Source organism: Acomys russatus, chromosome 12 (assembly GCF_903995435.1).
Source record: "Acomys russatus chromosome 12, mAcoRus1.1, whole genome shotgun sequence".
NCBI lineage: Eukaryota > Metazoa > Chordata > Mammalia > Rodentia > Muridae > Acomys > Acomys russatus.
Window position 1 is genome coordinate 19,893,987 of NC_067148.1, and position 21,260 is coordinate 19,915,246.

Here is a 21,260-nt window from a genome sequence, read left to right on the forward strand (position 1 = left end):
TAACTAAGCAGGGACCAAGTGTGGTAACAGTTGGGAGTCTCAGTTACGGCTTCTTCCCACTGGGGTGATCTCCTGTGTAGAGATGAACATGGAAGGTTTCCTGGCATTCATCATATGTGCTGGTCTTATGGGAAGGCCTGGCTATTGCTCTGGTTTTAGGAGAACATCTGCTTATCAGAACCCTCCCAATTGCCAGGACATCTGCAAAACATCTGGTTATCAGAGCCTCCCCAGTTGCCAGCACACAGTACTTCCTTCATGTGATCACACAGGACTCACTATCCAAACTGAATGGTGCCAACACCTCGACTTGGCATATATATGAGTTTTATTGGACTCTGCAAGAAATGTTTTTCCCAGGACCCTGTGCATCTCAGAAGTTGTCCTTATTGGCTTTAGAAATCTAAGAGATATGATCTTAGCAGATAGTCCTGGAAACACGTGTGTGTGATCATACAGACACATATACTGCAAAAAAACAATTTAAAAATATTTATTTGTTTGTTTGTTAAAACAGGGTTTCATGGTGTAGCCATGGCTGTCCTGGAAGTCATTCTGTAGGCCAGGCTGGACTCTAACTCACAGAGATCCACCTGCCTCTGGGATTAAAGGTGTGTGCCACTACTGCCTAGCTAAAATGTTCATTTTTAAAAGATGTATTTATGAGTGCGGTTGGGGGCAAAGGATTTTAAAATATTTTTTTTTCTTAATGGAATTTAGAAAATCTGAAGGACCACAAAAACTTCCTAGCCCAACTTTGAATGAATTTGAGAAGTGTTTTCAAACTCTAATGAGCTGTGACACATACTGAGGTATGGCAGAAAGACAAGCTGAACCCTTTTGCTGCCACTCTATGTGCAGTCATCCAGTCAGACCCTCATGCACTGGTGACAGTCTTATTACTCCACAGCTCACTGCAATCTTCTCTCTGTTTACTGTCAGCACTGTAGCCTAAGACAGCAAAGCAAATTGTTTAACATAACATTTGAATCAAATCCACTTTCAGCCCACATCCATGCAATTCTAGACATGGACAGAATGCTGAGACAGTGTCATTTAGACAAGCTGATTCTACACTTCTGAGTACATCCAAATAGCTGCTTTGTTGCCATAGGTTGATTATTTTATAAAGAAAAAACAATTAGAATTTCTGCAAATTAAAATTATATTTTGATAGGATTATTTTTTTTAAAGTTCAAAATCACTAACTGTACAGGGGCATGGTGGGGGAATAGAATGAGGACATAAAAATAATGACCCCTTTTTAAGTATATCAGGTACTTTCTCCTTCACTCATATCTGTGTTCTTCACGTGGTAGCAGTCAGACTTTGATATTTTTAGTTCTGATGCACGAAACATGCCAGGACCTACATATGTGCAAACATATATATGTCCCCCTTGTACACATACACACACATGGACAGAACAATGCAACTTTATCACGGAGCTTAAAGTCAGCTTGAAAAGGTGATGCCATAGCTTCTACTTGTATTAGGCAGTAGTTTGCGTTTCCTTTGGCACTGCTTTGTCTATACTCACAGGGAAGTGCCTGTGTTAGCAAGCAGTATCTATGGCTTCTTATGCTTTCCTTTTCATCTCAGGGTCAACCAGGTCCGCTGGGGCCACAGGGACCAATAGGGCCGTTGGGACCCCCAGGACCCATTGGGATTCCAGGAGAAAAAGGAATGAGAGGGGACAGTGGCCCGCCTGGACCAGCAGGAGAAAAAGGAGACAAGGTGAGTCACTTAATATCTTACAGTCTCCAACACCCAGCATTTACTTGTTTGCTTGTTTAAAAGCCTGAGGATGATCTTACTAATATTTAAAAGAAAACTCCCCTCTATGGGTAAGCTGTAAACCTCAGCAGTTTTCTAAAGGAAGAGAGTAGAGAAGAGATGGGAAAATCATATGCAGTCTAAGCTGGCGTGGAGGCCTAGAGGCATGGAACCTGGTGGTTATACACATGACAGAAAAGCAGCAACGTGGCAGGCAGGAGAACTTCAGAAAAGAGTAAGCCTAAAGTGTCAAGGGAACCCAAAATGTTAGGAGAAAGATGCTTAGAGAAGAGAAAGAAAGTTGAAGTCCTCTCTTCTGAATATTTTGAGGCAGTGGGAAGACTTGTGAAGCTTCCTGCTCATAGCCTGGTAAGCAGTTGCACTGTGGGTAAGGATTCTGGGAAGGAAAAGTACATTATCTCACTAAAGGGCAAATTATTCCGCCCATCTCTTTGTAATATTCAGGCTCAGGAATACTACAGAACTGCACCTGGCCAAAATCTAAGACATAGGACTCTGTGGTAACCAGTCTGTCCTTAGCCCCTTTCCCGAGAAGCAAGCCTTCTAGAACACTTCTGCACATGAAAGATTGGTGGTGTTCATCTGCTTTCTGAACAATCCAAACAAAGCATTGCCATATTTTTCAGACTATAAGACTCACCTGACCATAAGATGCACCCAGTTTTTACAGCAGTAAAACAAGAAAAACAGTAAAAACAGCAATCAGACCATAAGGTGCACCCTAATTCCACCCCCCCCACCTTTTGAGGGGGAGGGAAGTGCATCTAATGGTTCAAAAACTATGGGGCGTACCAAACTGAACCTTTCCTTTCTCAGCCAACAATATGACTTAGAGATTATTGATTCTATGTAAATTTCTTATCCCACATTTATTCTTAAAAAAAAAAGAAAAAAGAAACTCATATATGCCATCCTGTTTGTAAAACCACAGTTTGTTTTCTGTTGATGAAAATATGAAATTCTTTTGTAACTTGGTACAGTGCCAGGGCAGGGATGTAACCCCATCAACTGCTCTTGTTCATGTTGAGTCTGTTGTCCTGGGAGAAGATTATGAGGGATGGAGTTTAAGAACATGCTGAATATTTAATTAGGGTGGATTCTGCCAAGTTGCCTTCTTAGGCCCATAGCAACAGAAGGATACTTCTTAAATGTTGGGGTCTGGAGCAATCAATGTAAAGACAAGCGACAATGACTGCTAAGGTCTTTCTGTCTGGGATTATTAACTGTTCATAGTTTCAAGTAAATATACTTGCCAATTTAATAATTTAGTCATCTTTACATCTTTGTTTTTATATATTGGAATTAGGGTCCAACTGGTGTCCCTGGATTTCCAGGCTTGGATGGCGCTCCTGTAAGTGTCCCCACACTTTTCTCCATTGTTTTAAGAAAGGAAGAAACAGTCATTAGAAGCTCTAAATCGAAGCAGAGTGTGGTGGCACGCACATGTCATCTTGTACTTGGGAGGCTGAGGCAGGGGGATTATGAATTTGAGGCCATCTTGGTTTGCATAATGAGAAGCTGTCTTGAAAAAAAAAACACCCTCATAAACAAATTCCCTGAAAAAAATATGTTAAAAAAAGATGTATGATTAGTTCTTACTCTTAAAATTTCTAAAATAATTATACTGCGTATTCTTCAATTTTGTACAATAATTCTCAAACCAAAACATTTTTACATGAAGAGAAAACTCTTCAAACAAATAAAAAAAAAATCAAATCCAAAATAGACCGTAGATATACCTGCCATGCCATGCACACTGCTCTGGAATGACATGTGAGCTCATAACAGAAGCTTCATCTTCTGCTGTGTCCCAGCTTTGCAAGTGATGTTGAGAGCCATACAGCACAGAAGCCCAGTGAAAGAAGACAGTGGGGTTGTGGAAACTTTACAGAGTCCTCCAAAGCTGGAGAATAACTCAAGCTACAGTAAACTAACTGACCATGGACATAGTACATGTTTAAGTTCTAATTATCCCAGGTAGCGCTTTTAGGAAACCTCACAAAATGAAACAAATAAAATGAACTGTAACTCTGTAATTTGGGGGTCCATGTCGCACAGCCTTTGTGTTAGGGGTTTCTTGCAGAAATATTTCACTCACAGCTTTGTCCTTTGCAGGGTTACCCAGGGCCTCCTGGACCCCGAGGCAAACCTGGCAAGGATGGCTACAATGGCTCAAGAGGTGATCCTGGATTTCCAGGAGAAAGAGGAGCTCCTGGCCCAGGAGGCCCCCCTGTAAGACACCATTAGCACAGCTTAGAGTGATCCTAAATGAAAAGACTTTATTGATTGCAGGAACCAGTTTGGGCTATTCTGGAAGTGGAGTCATTGCAAATTTGCCTATGGCATGGTGAACTAAACTAGGTGTTTTGGGAAGGAAGGGTTGGCAAGGTGGGCAGAACCAGAATATGTCTAGGGGCTTCACAGGCTGTGGCAAGAGAAGACACTAAGTGGCTTTAAGAGGAGAGTGTGAACTACTGGCTTCATTAAAGTATTTCTAGTTCCTGCAAAAGACTGGATAGTTAAGGGAGGGGGTACAGCTTACCAAAATCCACATTCTCACTGGTCAGGATGACTTTATTTGTAAGTATAGCTTCAGCAAGGGACATTCCATTATTTTCACCACCTCCCTTCCCACCTTTCTCACTTAAGAAAAATCAGACATGGTTTGGCCCGAGTCAAAATGTACTGTATGGAATTTTCAAAGAACAAATAAAGATTGAGAAAAAAATGTTAAAAATAAATAAATGTTTTCCCTTAAGAAAAAAGTTGATTTTCTATGCATAGCTATCTTTCAGCCTCTTCCCTTTACTATTTAAATATCTCTTCTCTAATTCTGCCATGAGGTTTCCAACTGGCACTCCCAGAGCCATCCATTTTCTCTTCATTCATCTTCCCTGTGCCCTGGACAGAAGGAGAACTGATCAGAACGTAGAACTCAGAAGGATTTGCAGGCCAGCCCCTTTCTTGATGCCACATCAAAATCACTCTGAGGATAAGGTTCTCTGGTCAAGTACACTCTGCTCTAAGATAAATACACACACCCCAAGCTCTTCCAGCTGGGCCTGACCTCATTCTACTGAACCAGGCATTTCAGAGGCCAGGGGCTTTTCCATAGCAAGCAGTATTGACCCCAGGGTTGGACTGTCACAGTAGTCCCTTTGTTGAGCAGCCTTCTTTTGTCTCTTCTGGTCACCCTGCCTGTAAGATGAGATGGTCGCAGATGGTAAAGCTACCCAAAGCAACCTCAGGCACTGGTGGGGAAAGTTACTACTGTCCTGTGGCCTTTTATGTGCTTCCGTTAATCCCTTAAAAATGTGCATGAAGTAAAAAACTAGAACTAACATTTACATGATACTTCGTAATTTTAAACATTGAGAATCAAAGCTTGTTCCGTTAAAAACAAATTCTCCAGACTGTCTTGAACAGTGCTTTCCTTTCTCATGTAATACATAATATCAAATTTAACTTTTTTTCATGCTGTAACAAGATGTCACCCTCTATGTTTGAGTCAGTTTTCATTCTTGAGAAATATCTCCCTAAGTTTCTCCAGTGTGAAGTTGCCCTCATCACTTCCTTTTCATCACAGCCACTGTGTCTCTGTCGATGAGCCTATTAGCCCTGTGTGATCTGGCTGCCATGTTTTCTCTAACTCCCCTTACAATCTACTGGAGTTTCACTTGCAACCATTGTACATGCTTCTCTTGTGTTTGCTTCCCTTTCATCTTTGAAGACTAATTCCCTCTCTCAAATAGCCATTTTTGTAAAATACCACTGGGCTTATCTCTAAGAGATGAGGAAACAACACATCTATGTGTTTTGCTGAGCTGTAGTGTGTGTGTGTGTGTGTGTGTGTGTGTGTGTGTGTGTGTGTGTGTGTGTGCGCGCGCACATGTCTAAGTAAGAGATGTATAGTCACACTCCTGCAAACAAACTCCCATCCAAATTCCTATAGACAACCTTACTGAAACTCATGGGGTCACACACACACACACACAAAAGACACAAAAGCAGAAGGGACACTAGTTAGGAAAAGGGAGATCACAACAGAAGTGGGAGGGGGACAGAAGACAGTAACAGCGACTATAAATGAGATAATGAGATACATTATCTACATGTATGAAAACCCCTATTATGCATAATTAATATATGCTAATAATACATTGAAAAAGAAATGAGAAATGGACAAAGAGGTGCAGTGGCCAATCATGGCAGGCTTCTACAGTGGTCAGTCAGTCATAGCACGCTTTGAAACACATGACATGATTCATCACTGATCATGACCAGACTGTTCATATAGTGATTTGTAGACGAGAAGCCAACAGTGAAGGGTTTTATTTTGTTTGTTTGTTTGTTTGAATCTTGGGGATCAAACCTAGGACCTCAGGTTTGCCAGTCAAGCATTCTATCTTCAAGTTATAGCTCTCGCCTTTTTCCACTAGTCAATCAATCTCCATTTTTATAACTGATTTAACTCAGCGTGGAGCTGAAGTCCATGCGGACTGGTGCTGTAGGAAGCCACTGCTGCCTTGGGAGGCAGAACTGATTCCTCCAGGAAACAGTTGCTGTGACTTTAGCAGAAAGCCATTGAGTGGCTCCCATTGGAAACAAGGTCAGGCACTTTTACGAGTGGGATCACTTGGAAATTTATACTCATTCCCAGAGCTTGTTAATATGAAGCAGGCAGAAATTCTGTGTGACAAGCAAATTAATACATCTAAGATGTTAACTGGGATTTTAAATTGTTTATAAGAAAAATTATAGTGTAATTCATTGATCTATTTCATTTATCATCTAAAAATGCTCTAAACTGTTGGACATAGTGGCACGTGCCTTTAATCCCAGTTCTTAGGAGGCAAAAGCAGGTAGGTCTCTGTGAGTTTCAGACAAGCCTAACCTAAATAGTCAGTTCCAGATCAGCCACAGGTACGTAGTGGCACCTTGTCTCAAAAGTGGGGCAAACAGCAAATCAATCAACCAACAAAACTAACCAACCAACCAACCAATCAAAACAGGGGCAGCTTCACAGAAGGGAAGATGCTGTACATTTCGAAAGTCAGTCTTAAAAAGGTCATATAAACTCTATTTTAAATACAAATATGGGCATGGGTCAAATAAATGCTCTTAAGAAGTATTGCTGGGCATAAATCAAATTGCAAAATTATTTATTTTAAGGATAATGCCTTGCATCATATTATGAGAAAAAGCAGCTTTTCTGTTGCGTAATTAGTAACTGTTCGTTAGTGAGTGGTCAGCCTTCACAGACCCTAACTGGATACCTGAGTAGATGTGTATGAGAACCTTGAACCTTGGACCAGCAACAATCTGGAGAACCATAAATCCACGCCAGTGAAATGGCTACAGTGCTTATGGAAGGATTGAACACTGAAATAGCAATCTAATTTTTCCTAAGTGACTCTTTCCTTTTCAGGGTCATCCTGGGGAAAATGGAGAAAAGGGAAGGTCGGTGGTCATTTTAGGTGGCTTTAAAGGTATTCAGGTGAGTGTTATGGCCATTCTGGGTTTAACAAAGCCAATTGCCCAATAGGCAACAGAGGGTCATGGATTTCTTACAAAGTATTATTGAATGTACTGATTTTTTTTTTTTCATGAACATGACACAACAAGACAGCTCTGTTCTCCTTGTATGAAGGCACTGGTCTTAGTTTCTATGGCTATAGATTTCCTGGCCTTCTACATTTAGAATTATAAGGACACATTCATTTAAGGTTCCCTGGGCACATCACTATGGTTATTTGGGCCAGGTAGTCATTTGTTGAGAACTGACCTGAGAATTGCAAGGCACTGAGAACTCTGAGGTGGCCTTGATTGAACAGCACTGTGCTACTAATACCACAGACAAAGCTATGCCTAAAAGTGGGTAAAGTCTTAGATTATACCTTAAATATAACTTGTGTTTAGAAAGTGCCTGTGTCTAAGAGCATGCACACACTCTGACCATCACGCAAAGCAATCAACCCTCAGCATAAAGCCAAGTGTTAGCTCTGGATGCCCCATATGGAAGGTATGCTCCCCAAGATCCCTTCGTGTCCCTCAGCAGCAGTGGCTCTCAACATTCCTGTTGTTGTGACCCTTCAACACAATTCCTCGTGTCGTAGTGACCCCCAGGCATAAAATTATTTTTGTTGCTACTTCATAACTGTAATTTTGCTCCTCTTATGAATCATAATGTAGATGTCTGACGTGCAGGATATCTGATTTGGGACTTCAAAGGAGTCTCAACATACAGGTTGAGAGCCATTAGTCTGAAGCAAGGCCTGGTGCGGCCACTAGACCAGAGGTGGGTCTATTGTGAGGAGACAGGATGTTTGGGCTAAGATGCTAGAGCAAAATGAGCAGACGGACAACCCACATCTTTCTTCTCTGTTGTCTTGACTGTACCAACCTTGTTCTAGTCTCCAATAGATAGAAGGAGACTAAACAAAGAAAATCAGCTCCGTAGAGCCCTTCCGTGGCTGCCTTCTCAACACTGACCAACTGAATGTGCTGCCTACCTGGCCTAGTACAGGCCATTCCTGCTGCATGCATCTTTCCGAATCATCGGTGCCCTAGAAAACTGTCCTCTTGTAAAACAGTATAATGTTGTCATTGCAGGGAGACCGTGGGGACCCAGGACTGCCCGGCATGCCAGTAAGTCTTTGGAGAAGACTGTAGGCATCTGTATTCTTTTCAAATAGCTCTTCAGACTTTAAGTCCAACAGGACCAGCCTAGTATAGAATACAAATGTGATTCCTTGCCAGAAATTAAGAATTTCACGGTACTGAGAGCAGGGTGGTAAGTTCATGTGCTGTGATGTCCCAGGTCACTTACCAGAAAGCTGTTGCTGACCCCAGCAAGCTGCCTCTTCTTACACACAGACACAGACATAGGCACACACACACACACACACACACACACGCACACGCATACGCATGCACGCAAGCACACACATTGTCTGGTCATGATCATTTAGCATTGTTAGGCATTTACAGACTTGTAGGAAATTAGCTTTTAGAAACACACACGCACATACACACACACACAGACTATATGGCCTTTTACATAAACATAACAAATGGAATTTTGTGCCACTTCTGTACCATTTTTACCTGCCAAATTAGTAACTGTTTATGCTATTTTGCCCCAGTTTTGTCTCCGTGGAGTTTGTAATTCAATGACTATATTAGTCTTTCTAGCTTATCAATATTTAGATCGAAACTGAAGGCAGTTTTGCCTCCCAGTGATTGGCCTGTAATTCTGCTTTGCTGCGGCTTCTACCTACCCACAGAGTTACTTTCACAGGCCAGTTCCCTAACAGTGCGGGAGCTCAATTCTATGTCATAAACGAGATGCCTTTGATGTCACTGTTGAAATAAATGCCAGTTCGTCTTCTTAAAGAAGGCAGATCCTCACACTCATGAGTCATTTGATAGGAACTGTGGAGGAAGGTCTCTCCAGCCTTCCAGGATTGCCCAGCCACCACTACCATTTGCCAATGTGTAAGCCACAATGCTGACAACTTACATGAAACAGAAAATTATGTCTCAACCATCTTAATCTTGAGCTGGGGACAGTGTTTCTAGTCTCTTTGATCTTCTAAGTCACTTTTCGAGTGTTTTTGTTTTGTTTTGTTTTTCGAGACAGGGTTTCTCTGTGTAGCCTTGGCTGTCCTGGACTCACTTTGTAAACCAGGCTGGCCTCAAACTCACAGCGATCCCTCTGCCTCTGCCTCATGAGTGCTAGAATTAAAGGCGTGCGCCACCACCACCCAGCTGTTTTAAGTATTTTTTAAAAGTACAAATACATCAATACTTAAATATGGGGACTGGAGTGATGGCTCAGTGGTTAAGAGCACCTGCTGCTCTTGCAGAGGACCTGGTCTTGGTTTCCAGCACCTACACCAAGGCTCATAATTGTCTGTGACTCTAAGTCTAGGGAACACAGTGGCCTCTTCTGGCCTCTGCAGGCCTGTGGTACATAGACATATGTACAGGCAAACATTCATAAGCATAAACTAAACAAGTCTGCAAATATGCATCTTACCCAATACCAATATGAAAAGACATCTTGATGTGCATAAAGCTGTGTTGAACTTGGGAAGAGCTAATGAAGTTCTTTTGTTTGCGCTGTTTATTTTTTACTAGAGTTGTTTGCGAGGTGTTGATTGTTCTCCTGACCCAAGGGCAGCCCTACAGCAGAGTGACCACTCTTTTTTTATTATTATTAATTTATTCTTGTTACATCTCAATGTTTATCCCATCCCTTGTATCCTCCCATTCTTCCCTCCCTCCTATTTTCCCATTCTTCCCCTCCCCTATGACTGTTCCTGAGGGGGATTACCTCCCCCTGTATATGCTCATAGGGTATCAAGTCTCTTCTTGGTAAGAGTGTCCACTCTTACTGGAGTGCTGCCTACAACTCTGCTCTTGTTGACCATTTGTAGGGGTGGGCATCTGACTGTGTCTTGGGTTTTTACCTACTTGGGCTTGCAAGCCATCCTTTCTGTCAGAGATAATTGTGTTTTTCACAGTAAACGTGCTGATCTCTCTCTCTCTTTCCAGGGACCTAGGGGTGCACAGGGATCAACAGGGCCCATGGGATATGCTGGTGCACCAGGGCTACCAGTAAGTACAGCTGCCGATGCTGCCTCTCTGTAGCCAACAGTGCAGCAATGAGACCAAAATTACATTCTTGGTCAGGCCAATGAGCCACCCTTACTGACCGGAACTCATCTTGATGCTCAGTCCCCAAGAAGAAGCTATTGTCCACACAGCAAAATAGCCCACCCATGTTTGAAAGTCCATTATGTGTCATTTCCATTTTAAAATAACACATACTTGTGCACATAGGGCCATAAGATGCCTTTCCACAGGAGTCTGAGGACTTGAGTCCTATCCCAGAGAGCTAAGCATGGCGGCGGTACATGCTTCTAATTTCACTGCTGGGGAGGCAGATATAGGTGAAACTCTGGGACTCTCTGACTAGCTGGACTTGTCTAATCAGTGAACCCCACATTCCAGAGGGAGACACTGTCTCTAAAAATAAGAAATGACATCTGAGATGGATCCTGGTCTCCACATGTGCTACACACACCTGCACATACACACACCTGAGCACATACTCGCCCACGTGCGTGTGCACACACACACATACAATTGTGTGTATTCATGAGCAACAACATGGTATTGGATACATGCATTTAATGTGCAATGATCACACTAGGATAGTTAGTACATCCATCACTTGTAACATTCATCTTTTCTTTGTACTGGAAGCATTTAAAATATCTAGTAGCCATTATAATATGAGATAAATTGTTAACTGTCACCTCATTGCTGTAGACCACTAGAACTCACTTTTTCAACTGTGTCTTCATTCTCATTAGCGAGGCCTTCTTTCATCCCCTTCTTCCTGTCCAGCTTCCCAGACTCTGGTAACCACTATTTTTCTCCTTACTCATAGGAGATCCAAGTTTTACCTTTCTCATAAGAATGAGAACAGTAGCATAAACAACTTCAAAATCAAACATATTTCCTAATTAAAACTCAGGGCAACCAAGGAAGACATTCTGATGACCATGCCTGACTATTGATGTTTTTCATTGATTTAGGGGCCTATAGGTCATCCTGGAAGCCCTGGGTTGAAGGTAAGTTCTGAATACAACACATCATCAGAGCTTGCCCTCAGTGAGATGACGGGTCATGGACTCTGTCTCAATCCCAGCTTTTCTTTTATCAGGCTTCCCACTTAAATACACCCTAATGAGTTGCACAGATAGAAGTCTTAATTGCTCTTAATTGCCTTTTGAAAACAAAAAAACCAATTCTATTTATTTCATTTTCGTTTCAGGGAAATCCTGCTTTGGGTCTGAAAGGGCAAAAGGGAGCCCCGGTAAGGACCGCTTGTGCAGAAGGGCGGATGTTGAGATGCGTGCTTCTCTAGTGATAGAGGCCGTTGCGATCATTTGTGTTCGTTGTGCAGACACTGTCCAGCTTTATAGCTCATAACTTCTGTTCACTGAATTCTTTTACCCTTAGCTGTAAAATGACAGTTATGACAAAACGGAATGCCAGGGCTAGGAGAGGTGACTTAAGGTGGGGGTTTATCTAGTCTTCACTCGAATGCCCAGTAGTTCTTGAGTATCTCCTTCATGGCAGGGTAGGGTTGACATTAGCCAGACTGACATGTTCCCTGCTGACACGGAGTTCCAGGGTAGTTAAGTTACAGCACAATTGCATGTGAAGATGTCCTGGTGTGGGAAATGCCCACCATATGATAGCGAACATAAAGGCCAGGTCGCAGAACTAGAAAGTTAAGTGTGTAAAAGGAACAGCAAAGCACACTAATGTCAGGCATGGTGATGCAGGCCTGTAATCCCAACCCTCGGGAGGGTAAAACCTTGTCACATGTGCATGTGTGCATCCGTGTGTGTTCATACACACACATACACATTCTTGGAAAAGTTGGGCAAGATGGTACATTTTAATTACGGCATTAAGGAGGTGGAGATAGGAGGCTTAGGAGTTCAGGACCATTTTTTTTTTTTTTTTTTTTTTTGGCTGCATAACAGGTTTGAGGCCAGTTGGGATACATGAGACATCACCTATACTAAAATAAAATAAAAACAGAAACACCAACCTACATGTTTGTTACTAAGTATTGCTGGATTTTTACCTCTGACTATGCTAATTATATGATACTTTTTAATAATATGAAAAAGTAGTAGCATGGCCCAGTTTTGAAGATGCTCCCTTTTTCTTGGTCTGTGTTTGCACTTCAGCTAGGATAAAAGTGGTCATCCTTATCAGTGCACATTGCTCACCCCTGTGCTGTTTGTGTTTGTGTAGTCATCTCTTTACAAAATGTACGTAGCAGTCAATACACCAACACTGACAGCTAACAGGATATATATCTTACAATATTCCTAACTTCTGAGCTCTTCGGGAGCCTCCCTGGCCTGTTCAGGGCCAGGATCCTTAGAAATACTATTTGCAGTAAACTTGAAATGCTATCTTTCCTAAAGAAATACCACCTATCAGAAACACAGACACACTATGCACTCCATGTTAGCCTCAAATTTGTGATCCTCCTGTCTCAGTTTATTTGCTGAGATTACTATGTATTATAGTTAGCTTGGTTATAGTTTTAAAACTGCATTTAACAAGACACTGTTCACATGCATACAGACAGATGTTTCTGTAAGTTCATACATTGTGCCCATGCCATTCATAAATAAACACTACAAAGCACCACACCAAATATCTTCAATAGATTGTCTCTAGATAATGACGTTATGGATCATTCTTATTTTTAAAATTTGTTTTAAGTCGTATTTTCATAAGAAACAATAAATATAATTTTATATCACACAGTACATTTTTTATTTTCAATCTAGGACATACGGGATTGGAAACATTATACTATCCATGGGTGAAAGTTTTCTTTGCTTCAAAGCAGAAGTTAAAATGAAATGCCTATTTTCTTGATGCTTTTAAAGGGTGAAGTTGGCCAGCATGGTCCTCAGGGGCCCACCCTGTTTATCCAGTCACCTGATTGGATTCTTTATAAAGGAGAAAAGGTAAGGCCCACTCATCTCCCAAGTCACCTTGTGAAGCCCAAATAGAAGCCGTTGCTGCACACGCTCAGGGCTGTGTACTGTGACATGAATCTCAGAGCTCCATCATTGGCTGGAGCTCCTGCTATTCCTGGTGTGAGGCCCAGAGCCTTACAGTGTCCTCAGGTTCACACAGCTGCTGTGTGGCAGACTGGGCTGAGCTAAGTCCTCCAGAGCACGGGACTTCAAGAGGGCTGTTCTGATGTGTTCTGACAGTGAGCTAACAGGAATAGCCACAGTCCTGTAACTTGCCTTTATGTGTGTAAAGGTCACGGGGAACCCAGTTGTCCTCTCAGTATCAGAGGTGGGCTGCATATTTTGAGATCTGGAAAGCTTACAAGAGCTGCATACACAATAGACTTTGGGAAAATACTTATTCCCAGTGCCAGCCGCACAGTCTGTAGTTGTGTTTAAGTTGTGGTTTAAATTCCGCCCCCTTACCATAACAGGTCAGTTCTCTCCAGAGCTGTATTTCCCACCTTGCATCTGCAGTCTGTTTCCATAGCTCTCCTCCATGTCCCCATACGCTTCTCATCCTGGCCCAAGTAATACCAGAGATGTGATGTACTTAGGTCTTAGTTGCTAATTCGATCCCTTGCTTTAAAAAAAAAAAAACCAACAAGAAACAGATTGTCAAAAGAAATGATTTGTGAAGTATATGGAATTCAGTGAATACTATGTAATCCTATTATGTCATGCATACTTTTTAGGGTATCAAAGGAATTCCCGGAATGATTGGATCTCCGGGGCCTCCAGGACGCAAGGTAATTTAAATTCTTTTCATCTATTTATGTGAGACTGTATTTTCACCTACTTTTTTGCATGGTTTTATCATTAATTGCAGCCAAAACATTTTACTATCTTACTATGACCTTATAAACCTCCATTGTAAAGAAGTTCTCTTTTTAAGCTACTGCCAGTGTTTTTGTTTCTCATTTTGTTGTTGCTTTCCAAATTAAACAAGTGTTGTTGCTTAAACCTTTCTAACACTGTCATCTTTTAAAGGGAGAGCCCGGCATCGGGACAAAAGGAGAGAAAGGTATTCCTGGGTTCCCAGGACCCCGGGTAAGGATCATTAGTCCTAAGCCTCACTGAGTTTGGTAGCATTGTTTATTCACACACTTGTCAGACTATAACTGTATTCCCATGAGCTAAACTGTAAAAACTATCCCACATACAGCAATGCAGTTTGCACAAGGGCTGGGGTGTCCCCTGCCACTATGTCATTTAGTTACAACAGGCATGCACAAGACAGGAGATCCGGGGGAGGCAGGTGACAGGACTGTGGCTATTCCTGTTAGCTCACTGTCGATGCAGAAGGTGCCTGTGCTGGTTAGCTCAAACCTATTTCATAAACTATGGTGCCTATGCAAGGGTGCCTAGCACGAAAGCACTATGTTAGCCTGTAGATGTCACTTGACATTGCCAGTAATGGCATGTCCCATGGAATCACTGGGGAGGCCAATTTCCAGTAGGCTTAGATAACTCTAGTTTTGGTATTGAATGGCCCATTATTGGCTTTTGTGTCATTTTAATTGCTAAAGTTGCACAGAGTAAACTATTCATTTCCATGCAAATGAACACACTGTAGATTTTAAAGACATTTGACCTAGTGCAAACTTCATGCTAAATAATTTAAATTGGAAGAATAGAAACAGCAAAAGCATGAATCCTATTAATTAAACACTGGCAATGATGTGAATTTTCTGAATAAGACTTAAGATCCAGCAGAATAACAAATGGCAGAAGTACATAGAATCCATTTTATGTTTATCCCATTTAGTTCTGTTTAATATCAATGTGTATCAAGACTACATATTATTATTCCATTGCATATGAAAGCACATCAAAACTACATATCAATACAAGGTTATAGAAGATAAAAACACCACATCTTATGTTTGAATTCTACTTGTTGATTTTTTGTCATTATTAGGGTGAGCCTGGTTCCCATGGATCTCCAGGTTTTCCAGGATTCCAGGTACATTCCAGCAGAGGGGTGTGTGTGTGTGTGTGTGTGTGTGTGTGTGTGTGTGTGTGTGTGTGTGTGTGTGAACACATGCCCCTGTGTCTTCGTGAAGCTCAGAGGACAGTTTGAGTGAGTCTGTTCTCTTCTTCCACTGCTTGGGCCTAGAGACAGAACCTCGAGCTTTGTGAGGTGAGAACCTTACCTCTCTAACTGAGTCATTTCACCCCGTCTTAGTTAGAGTTTCTATTGCTGTGAAGAGACACAGTGGCCATAGCAACTCTTATAAAGGAGACACTTAGTTGGGCTGCCTTACAGTTCAGAGGTTTAGTCTATTATGGTCTTGGCGAGAACTGTAACAACATGCAGGTAGACATGGTGCTGGAAAAGGAGCTGAGAGTTCTGCATCCAGATCCTCAAGCAGCAAGAGGAGAGAAAAACACTAGGCCCGGCCTGAGCTTCTGAAACCTCAAGGCCCTCCCCCAGTGACACACTTCCTCCAAGAAGGCCACACCTCCGATAATGCCCCTCCCTATGAATCTATGGGGCCATTTTCATTCAAAATACCCCCAGCCCCAAACTGTGCCTTTAGTGATTTATTTTTATTATGTATTTAATTTATATATTTATAAAATGCATGTATTATAGAATATATGGTATGTTACGTATATTCACATAATTTACATAAACATGTGTTTACAAAATTTTCAAATATAGGCAGAGTTATGTACACATGGGAGTGCAGGTGCTCACAGAGTCCAAAAGATATCAGCAGTTGTAAGCCATCCAACAAGGGTTCTAGGAACCCAAGTCCAGCCATCTGCCAGAATAATGCATGCTCCACACCCCTGCACCATCCCTTCAGCCCCCCCCCAGGTGTTCTGAGGCAGGGTTATATGTAGTCCATATTAGCCTCGAATTCACTACAAAGCCATGTAACTGAGGCTGGTCTGGAGCCCCTAGTCCTCTGATAGTATTGCCTTTCCATCTTAAGTGCTAGGATTACAGGTGTGTATTACACACCTGGTTTCATTTAAAGAATTACCTAGTGGTTCTTAACCAGGGGGTCATGATCTCTTTGGCAAACCTCTGTCTCCAAAAGTATTTACATTACAATTCATATCAGTAGCAAAATTACAGTTATGAAGTAGCAATGAAAATAATTTTATGGTTGGGGGGATCACTACAACGTAAGGAACTGTATTAAAGGGGAGCAGCATTAGGAAGGCTGAGAACCACTAAATACAGGATTGTGCTGTTGATTTTTAAAACTGAATTACAAAACAGATGTATTCCAAGAGTGGTTCAGACATCAGTGAGTGTGCGCAGTTCATTTTAGATTGGACTGAGGTGATGTCAGCCCCTAATAGTGAGCTGTTTGACATGTGTCTGTGGTTGTTTATAGGGAGAAAAAGGAGTGGCTGGAGAACCCGGGCTCTTCGGATTTCTTGGTCCAAAGGTAAAAATGTGAGCCATGACAGGAAAATTTTAGATCATTCTGTTATCAAAGTAAAGTTTAGTGTAACTTTTGAGACAGATGTAATCCTATAAATATTACTTTAATGGATTCTGTGTATTATGTATAAGTAGTGTATTTTCATGCCATAATTATAATCAGTACACGAAACACAGTTACGCTTACATTTGAGAAGCAATTCTTTTGAACGTGAATAATAATGATAGCTTCAAAGCTCTCATGAGATCATATGTATTGAGATCATCTTTTGTAGCACTGTGGTGCCTTTTCTTTTGTTTTGTAACTTCTGGGACCCAACACTCAGTGCTTATTCTAGGCAAGACCATCTGCTCTCAGGGGACGTGATTAAAGGAGAGGCAGTATTTTGCTGCTATGATGAAATGCAAAGTCAGGCCTTGCAAGGTGAATAAGGTGTCTGTACTAGAATGCCTTCTTATACTGATGTTCAAAGTACACCTAAGAAGCCTAGTGACGTCTATGATATTTCATTTATGGGCATATGGTAATAATTTTTCTGCAGTTAATGTTTTTTCTTTTGCTATAGCTTTGTCCATTCGCTGTTTACTTGTGAATGTAGGTGAGAGGCCAGATGCCTGTTAGTTCCTTCTGGAACTCCTAGGCCAACTCACTCCTCCAGCTGACCAGTTGTCTTTCCTTCCCTGATGAATGTGCCTGTGGCATCCTAACCTTAGCTTAACATCAAGAAGCATCCTTATTTCCAAGGGAAGTAAATGAATGACTGATTTCAGGGGGATCCTGGAGATCGCGGATACCCAGGACCACCGGGCTTTTTGGTAACTCCACCTCCTCCACTCAAAGGTTTGTGTTCAATTCAGTTCTTCCATCATGTATACCGAAATGGACTAGACAGGTGCAGAAAAAAATGAGTTTAATCCAGTATTCCTGTAGTTTGCACACCAGGGAGGATAAAACCATGAATATTAGTATTTAGTTACTTTTCCTCATGACTGTGACAAAATGCCTGATGGATGGGTTTCTTTTGGCTTATGGTTCCACGATGCTAGGGAAGGCATAGTCAAGAAACACTGTAGTGGGCAGATTTGGCAGAGCTCTGCGTGGTGCAAGCTTACTTAGAAACAGACACTAACTGGAATCAGGCACAGGTGTATAGTGCTCTCAACGTTCCTTCCCTATGGTTCTACTTCCACACCAGTCTCTCTCTCTCTCTCTGTCTCTCTCTCCTAGCTGGTTAAAGACAGGATTTCTCTCTGTAGTCCTGGCTGTCCTGGATCTCTCTCTGTAGACTAGGCTGGCCTAGACCTTAGAGATCCACCTGCCTCTGCCTCCTGAGTGCTGGGATTAAAGATGTGCGCCACTGCTGCCTGGCCTGGCCTCATCTCTTTAAGACTCAGCAACCTCCAAAACCAGTGACATCACCTGGGGCTAGAGTGTTCAAACTCCTGGGGACATTTCAGCTTCAAGCCAGAACAGTTACTGTGAAGATGTCGCTCAGTGTGCAGGGAGAACCGTGCATTTTAGTTCATGGCTCATTGGCACATGACATCAAGTTTTATTTCAGAATGTAAATATGTGACAGGGTTTTTATTATTTAAAATTTCAGAAAGTAGTTTTTCTTAAACTTGTAGTAAAAAAAAAAAAAAAAAAAAAAAAGCTGTGAGTTCATTTGACTAATATCTCCCAAGATGCTTGTGAAAAGAGAAGCCTAAATCAATGTCAGAGAACTCCGCTCACGGCTCCTGTGCCTGCAGAAGAGAGACAGTCAAAGGGGACCCAGTGTGGCATATTCTACTTAAACTGTGTCAAGCAACTGCAAAAGTACTTCCTATTTGGACTTTACTGAGACTCACAAACATCCCTGAATTTCAAGCTGTGTGTGGATATTTGTCTTATTACATCTGATGTTACATTTGTCAGGTCCTCCAGGGGACCCAGGGCCCCCAGGCCGCTATGGAGAAATTGGAGATGTTGGACTACTGGGGCCCCCGGGGCCCCCAGGCAGACCAGGGGAAACTTGTCCAGGTATGAATCTATGATATGTTACAGTGGATTTCCTACATCATACCCACCCCAGCTGTAATCCCTGGTTCTAGCTGATAAGGCGGCAGCCTTAAGAGTTTATGGAAGATGGTTGCCTGTGTCCACTCCAGGTCCCCATGCTAAGCTCTGCTGCCATAGCAACAACCCTGGGGTTCTAACATCTTCAAATTCAAATGACCCAATTAGAGGAATGTAGGTTCCTTTATCTTTACACACACACACACACACACACACACACACACACACACACACACACACTCAGCCATTCAGAACTGCCATGAGGCAAGCATTTGTGTGACAGGCCTTCCATCAGGTTTCTACTTGCAGAGAGGATTTGAAACTTTCACTAGGAAGAAAGTGTTTACTTAGTTGGACTATTGTTCTGAAAGATTTTCTAAGTTGATATCTACTTGCAAAATTCCATCCATCTACCTAAAGTCCTAATATTTTATGTCAGATGTGCACATAAACATGATGATTTAAAAAACAAAAAACAAAAAACAGACAAACTTTTGATACAGCCTTACTTAAAGCGAAAGGCTCGTCCTCCTTGGCCCAAAGAAAAAGAGAATCAAGGAAAGCATAGGTCATGTGACATTTGACAGCCCCATTGCTGCCATTATGACAAGGACCTCTTTGGAAGTTGCGCTGGTCAATATTCCAGTAGGATCAGGAATAGGAGTTTGATGCCTTTTTTCTATTCTGTGAACCCAGGAGAACAGATTAAACCTGGCAGGAGAAAAAAATCTTGAGTAAATATTTTTCCCAGCCTGTGTCCTTTGTATTCACCAAGAAAGGGTAAGAAGTTTGGTGAGTGACTCAGCCACCAACTACCAAATTCTTGCTCACTACTCTACAAATCTAGCTTTCCTCCTTTTTTAGGGTCTGACAACAGCAATATCAAAAAGACTTGTCTCAATCAGTTAGTCTTTGGAGGCTGCAGTCTGGGTTTAATTGACCCAGGATTATATAAGCCGTCAAGAATATTCTCTTGGTCAGAAAACATTGAACTTCAGTTTTATCTGTTCTCTGTTGTTTATAACAAAAATTGTATGTCCAATGGATTGAAATTAAGATTCACCGGGGAACAATATATTCAAATACACAGAAAGGCTCTTAATTCCTTAACAAAATTAATCCTGCACTGGGAAGATAGCTCAGTCAATAAAGTACTTCTCACACAAGTATGAGGACCCAAGATCAATCCCCAGATCCCACCCAGGAGTGGAGGTGCACTCTTGGAATCCCAGGGCTGGTGAGGCAGATACAAGCTGACCCCCAGGGCCCACTGGGTGGATTGCCTAGCCAGATTGGTGAGTTCCAGGCCAGTGAGGGACCCTGTGCCATAAAAGATGGACAGCATCTGAGTAATGACACCAAAGGCTAAGCACAATGTACACACATACATACATACACACACACACACACGCACACACGCGCGCACACACACACACACACACACACGTGCTACCCCTCACAGGAGTGCACACAGAGAGACACATAGTCACACAAATCCAATTAACCCAGTGGCTTTTGAATTTGAGTATGTCCCATAGTAAGACATACATTTTATTTTGCATTACATTTATATCTCATTACACACGTGTATACACACTAGTTAAAATTCAGACTTCGGGTGTGGTGGTGCATGCCTTTAATCCCAGCACTTGGGAGGCAGAGGCAGGTGGATTGCCATGAGTTCAAGGCCAGCCTAGTCTACATAGTGAGTCCAGGACAGCCAAAGCTACACAGAGAGACCCTGTCTCAAAACAACAACAACAAAAAAAAAACCTAAATAAATAAATAAAATAAAATTCAGACTGCACAGGATAATTTGGGGGACACAATATACCCTGTTTTCTATTCCACTCGGGAAAAACAAATATCAAGTTAATACTACCCACACTTATAAGATTCTGTGTGAGAGCGTTGGGTGGTCAGGCTGAGATGTGTCATACATTCTGACCCATTGCCTCTGGTGAAGAGGGTTGCATGCTGTTCTTGGTACTGGACAAAGCAACAGGTATTATCTGGGCTACCTAGTGAATGAGGAGAATCCTGGCAGGTCTTAGGAATGACAGGAAGACAGGTGGCATGCATGTCATGGAGGCATTGGCATTTGCTGCCTGCACATCACTGTATATAAGACTTTGTGTCTTATTTAACAGCTACATACCGTAGCTAACATGGCATAGGTGGGTTTCAGAGTCAGACACTTGCAATTGGATCAAGCCTTCCCAGATAGTATAATAGAAGACAGTGAGCTGTCTAGAACAACATTCCAGTTGTCACTCCTTACAAATTGTGTCATCCTGGACATTTACTGCGCCTCTCTGTGCCTCAGTTCCCCCATCTAGGATTGGAAGATGTGATGTGTGTGTGCAGGCCA

At 42.0% G+C, this 21,260-nt stretch overlaps 1 protein-coding gene across 1 annotated transcript in view; it reads left to right on the forward strand.

The window, feature by feature from the left end:
* Positions 1-21,260, forward strand: part of Col4a4 (collagen type IV alpha 4 chain) — a 113,374-nt gene that overhangs the window by 37,129 nt on the left and 54,985 nt on the right. Inside the window, 15 exon segments of the mRNA XM_051153994.1 lie at positions 1,603-1,737; positions 3,104-3,148; positions 3,913-4,029; positions 7,226-7,294; positions 8,410-8,445; positions 10,357-10,419; positions 11,406-11,441; positions 11,645-11,686; positions 13,293-13,373; positions 14,120-14,173; positions 14,415-14,474; positions 15,346-15,390; positions 16,781-16,834; positions 17,602-17,671; positions 18,749-18,853. Coding sequence (XP_051009951.1) covers positions 1,603-1,737; positions 3,104-3,148; positions 3,913-4,029; positions 7,226-7,294; positions 8,410-8,445; positions 10,357-10,419; positions 11,406-11,441; positions 11,645-11,686; positions 13,293-13,373; positions 14,120-14,173; positions 14,415-14,474; positions 15,346-15,390; positions 16,781-16,834; positions 17,602-17,671; positions 18,749-18,853 — 1,012 coding nt within the window.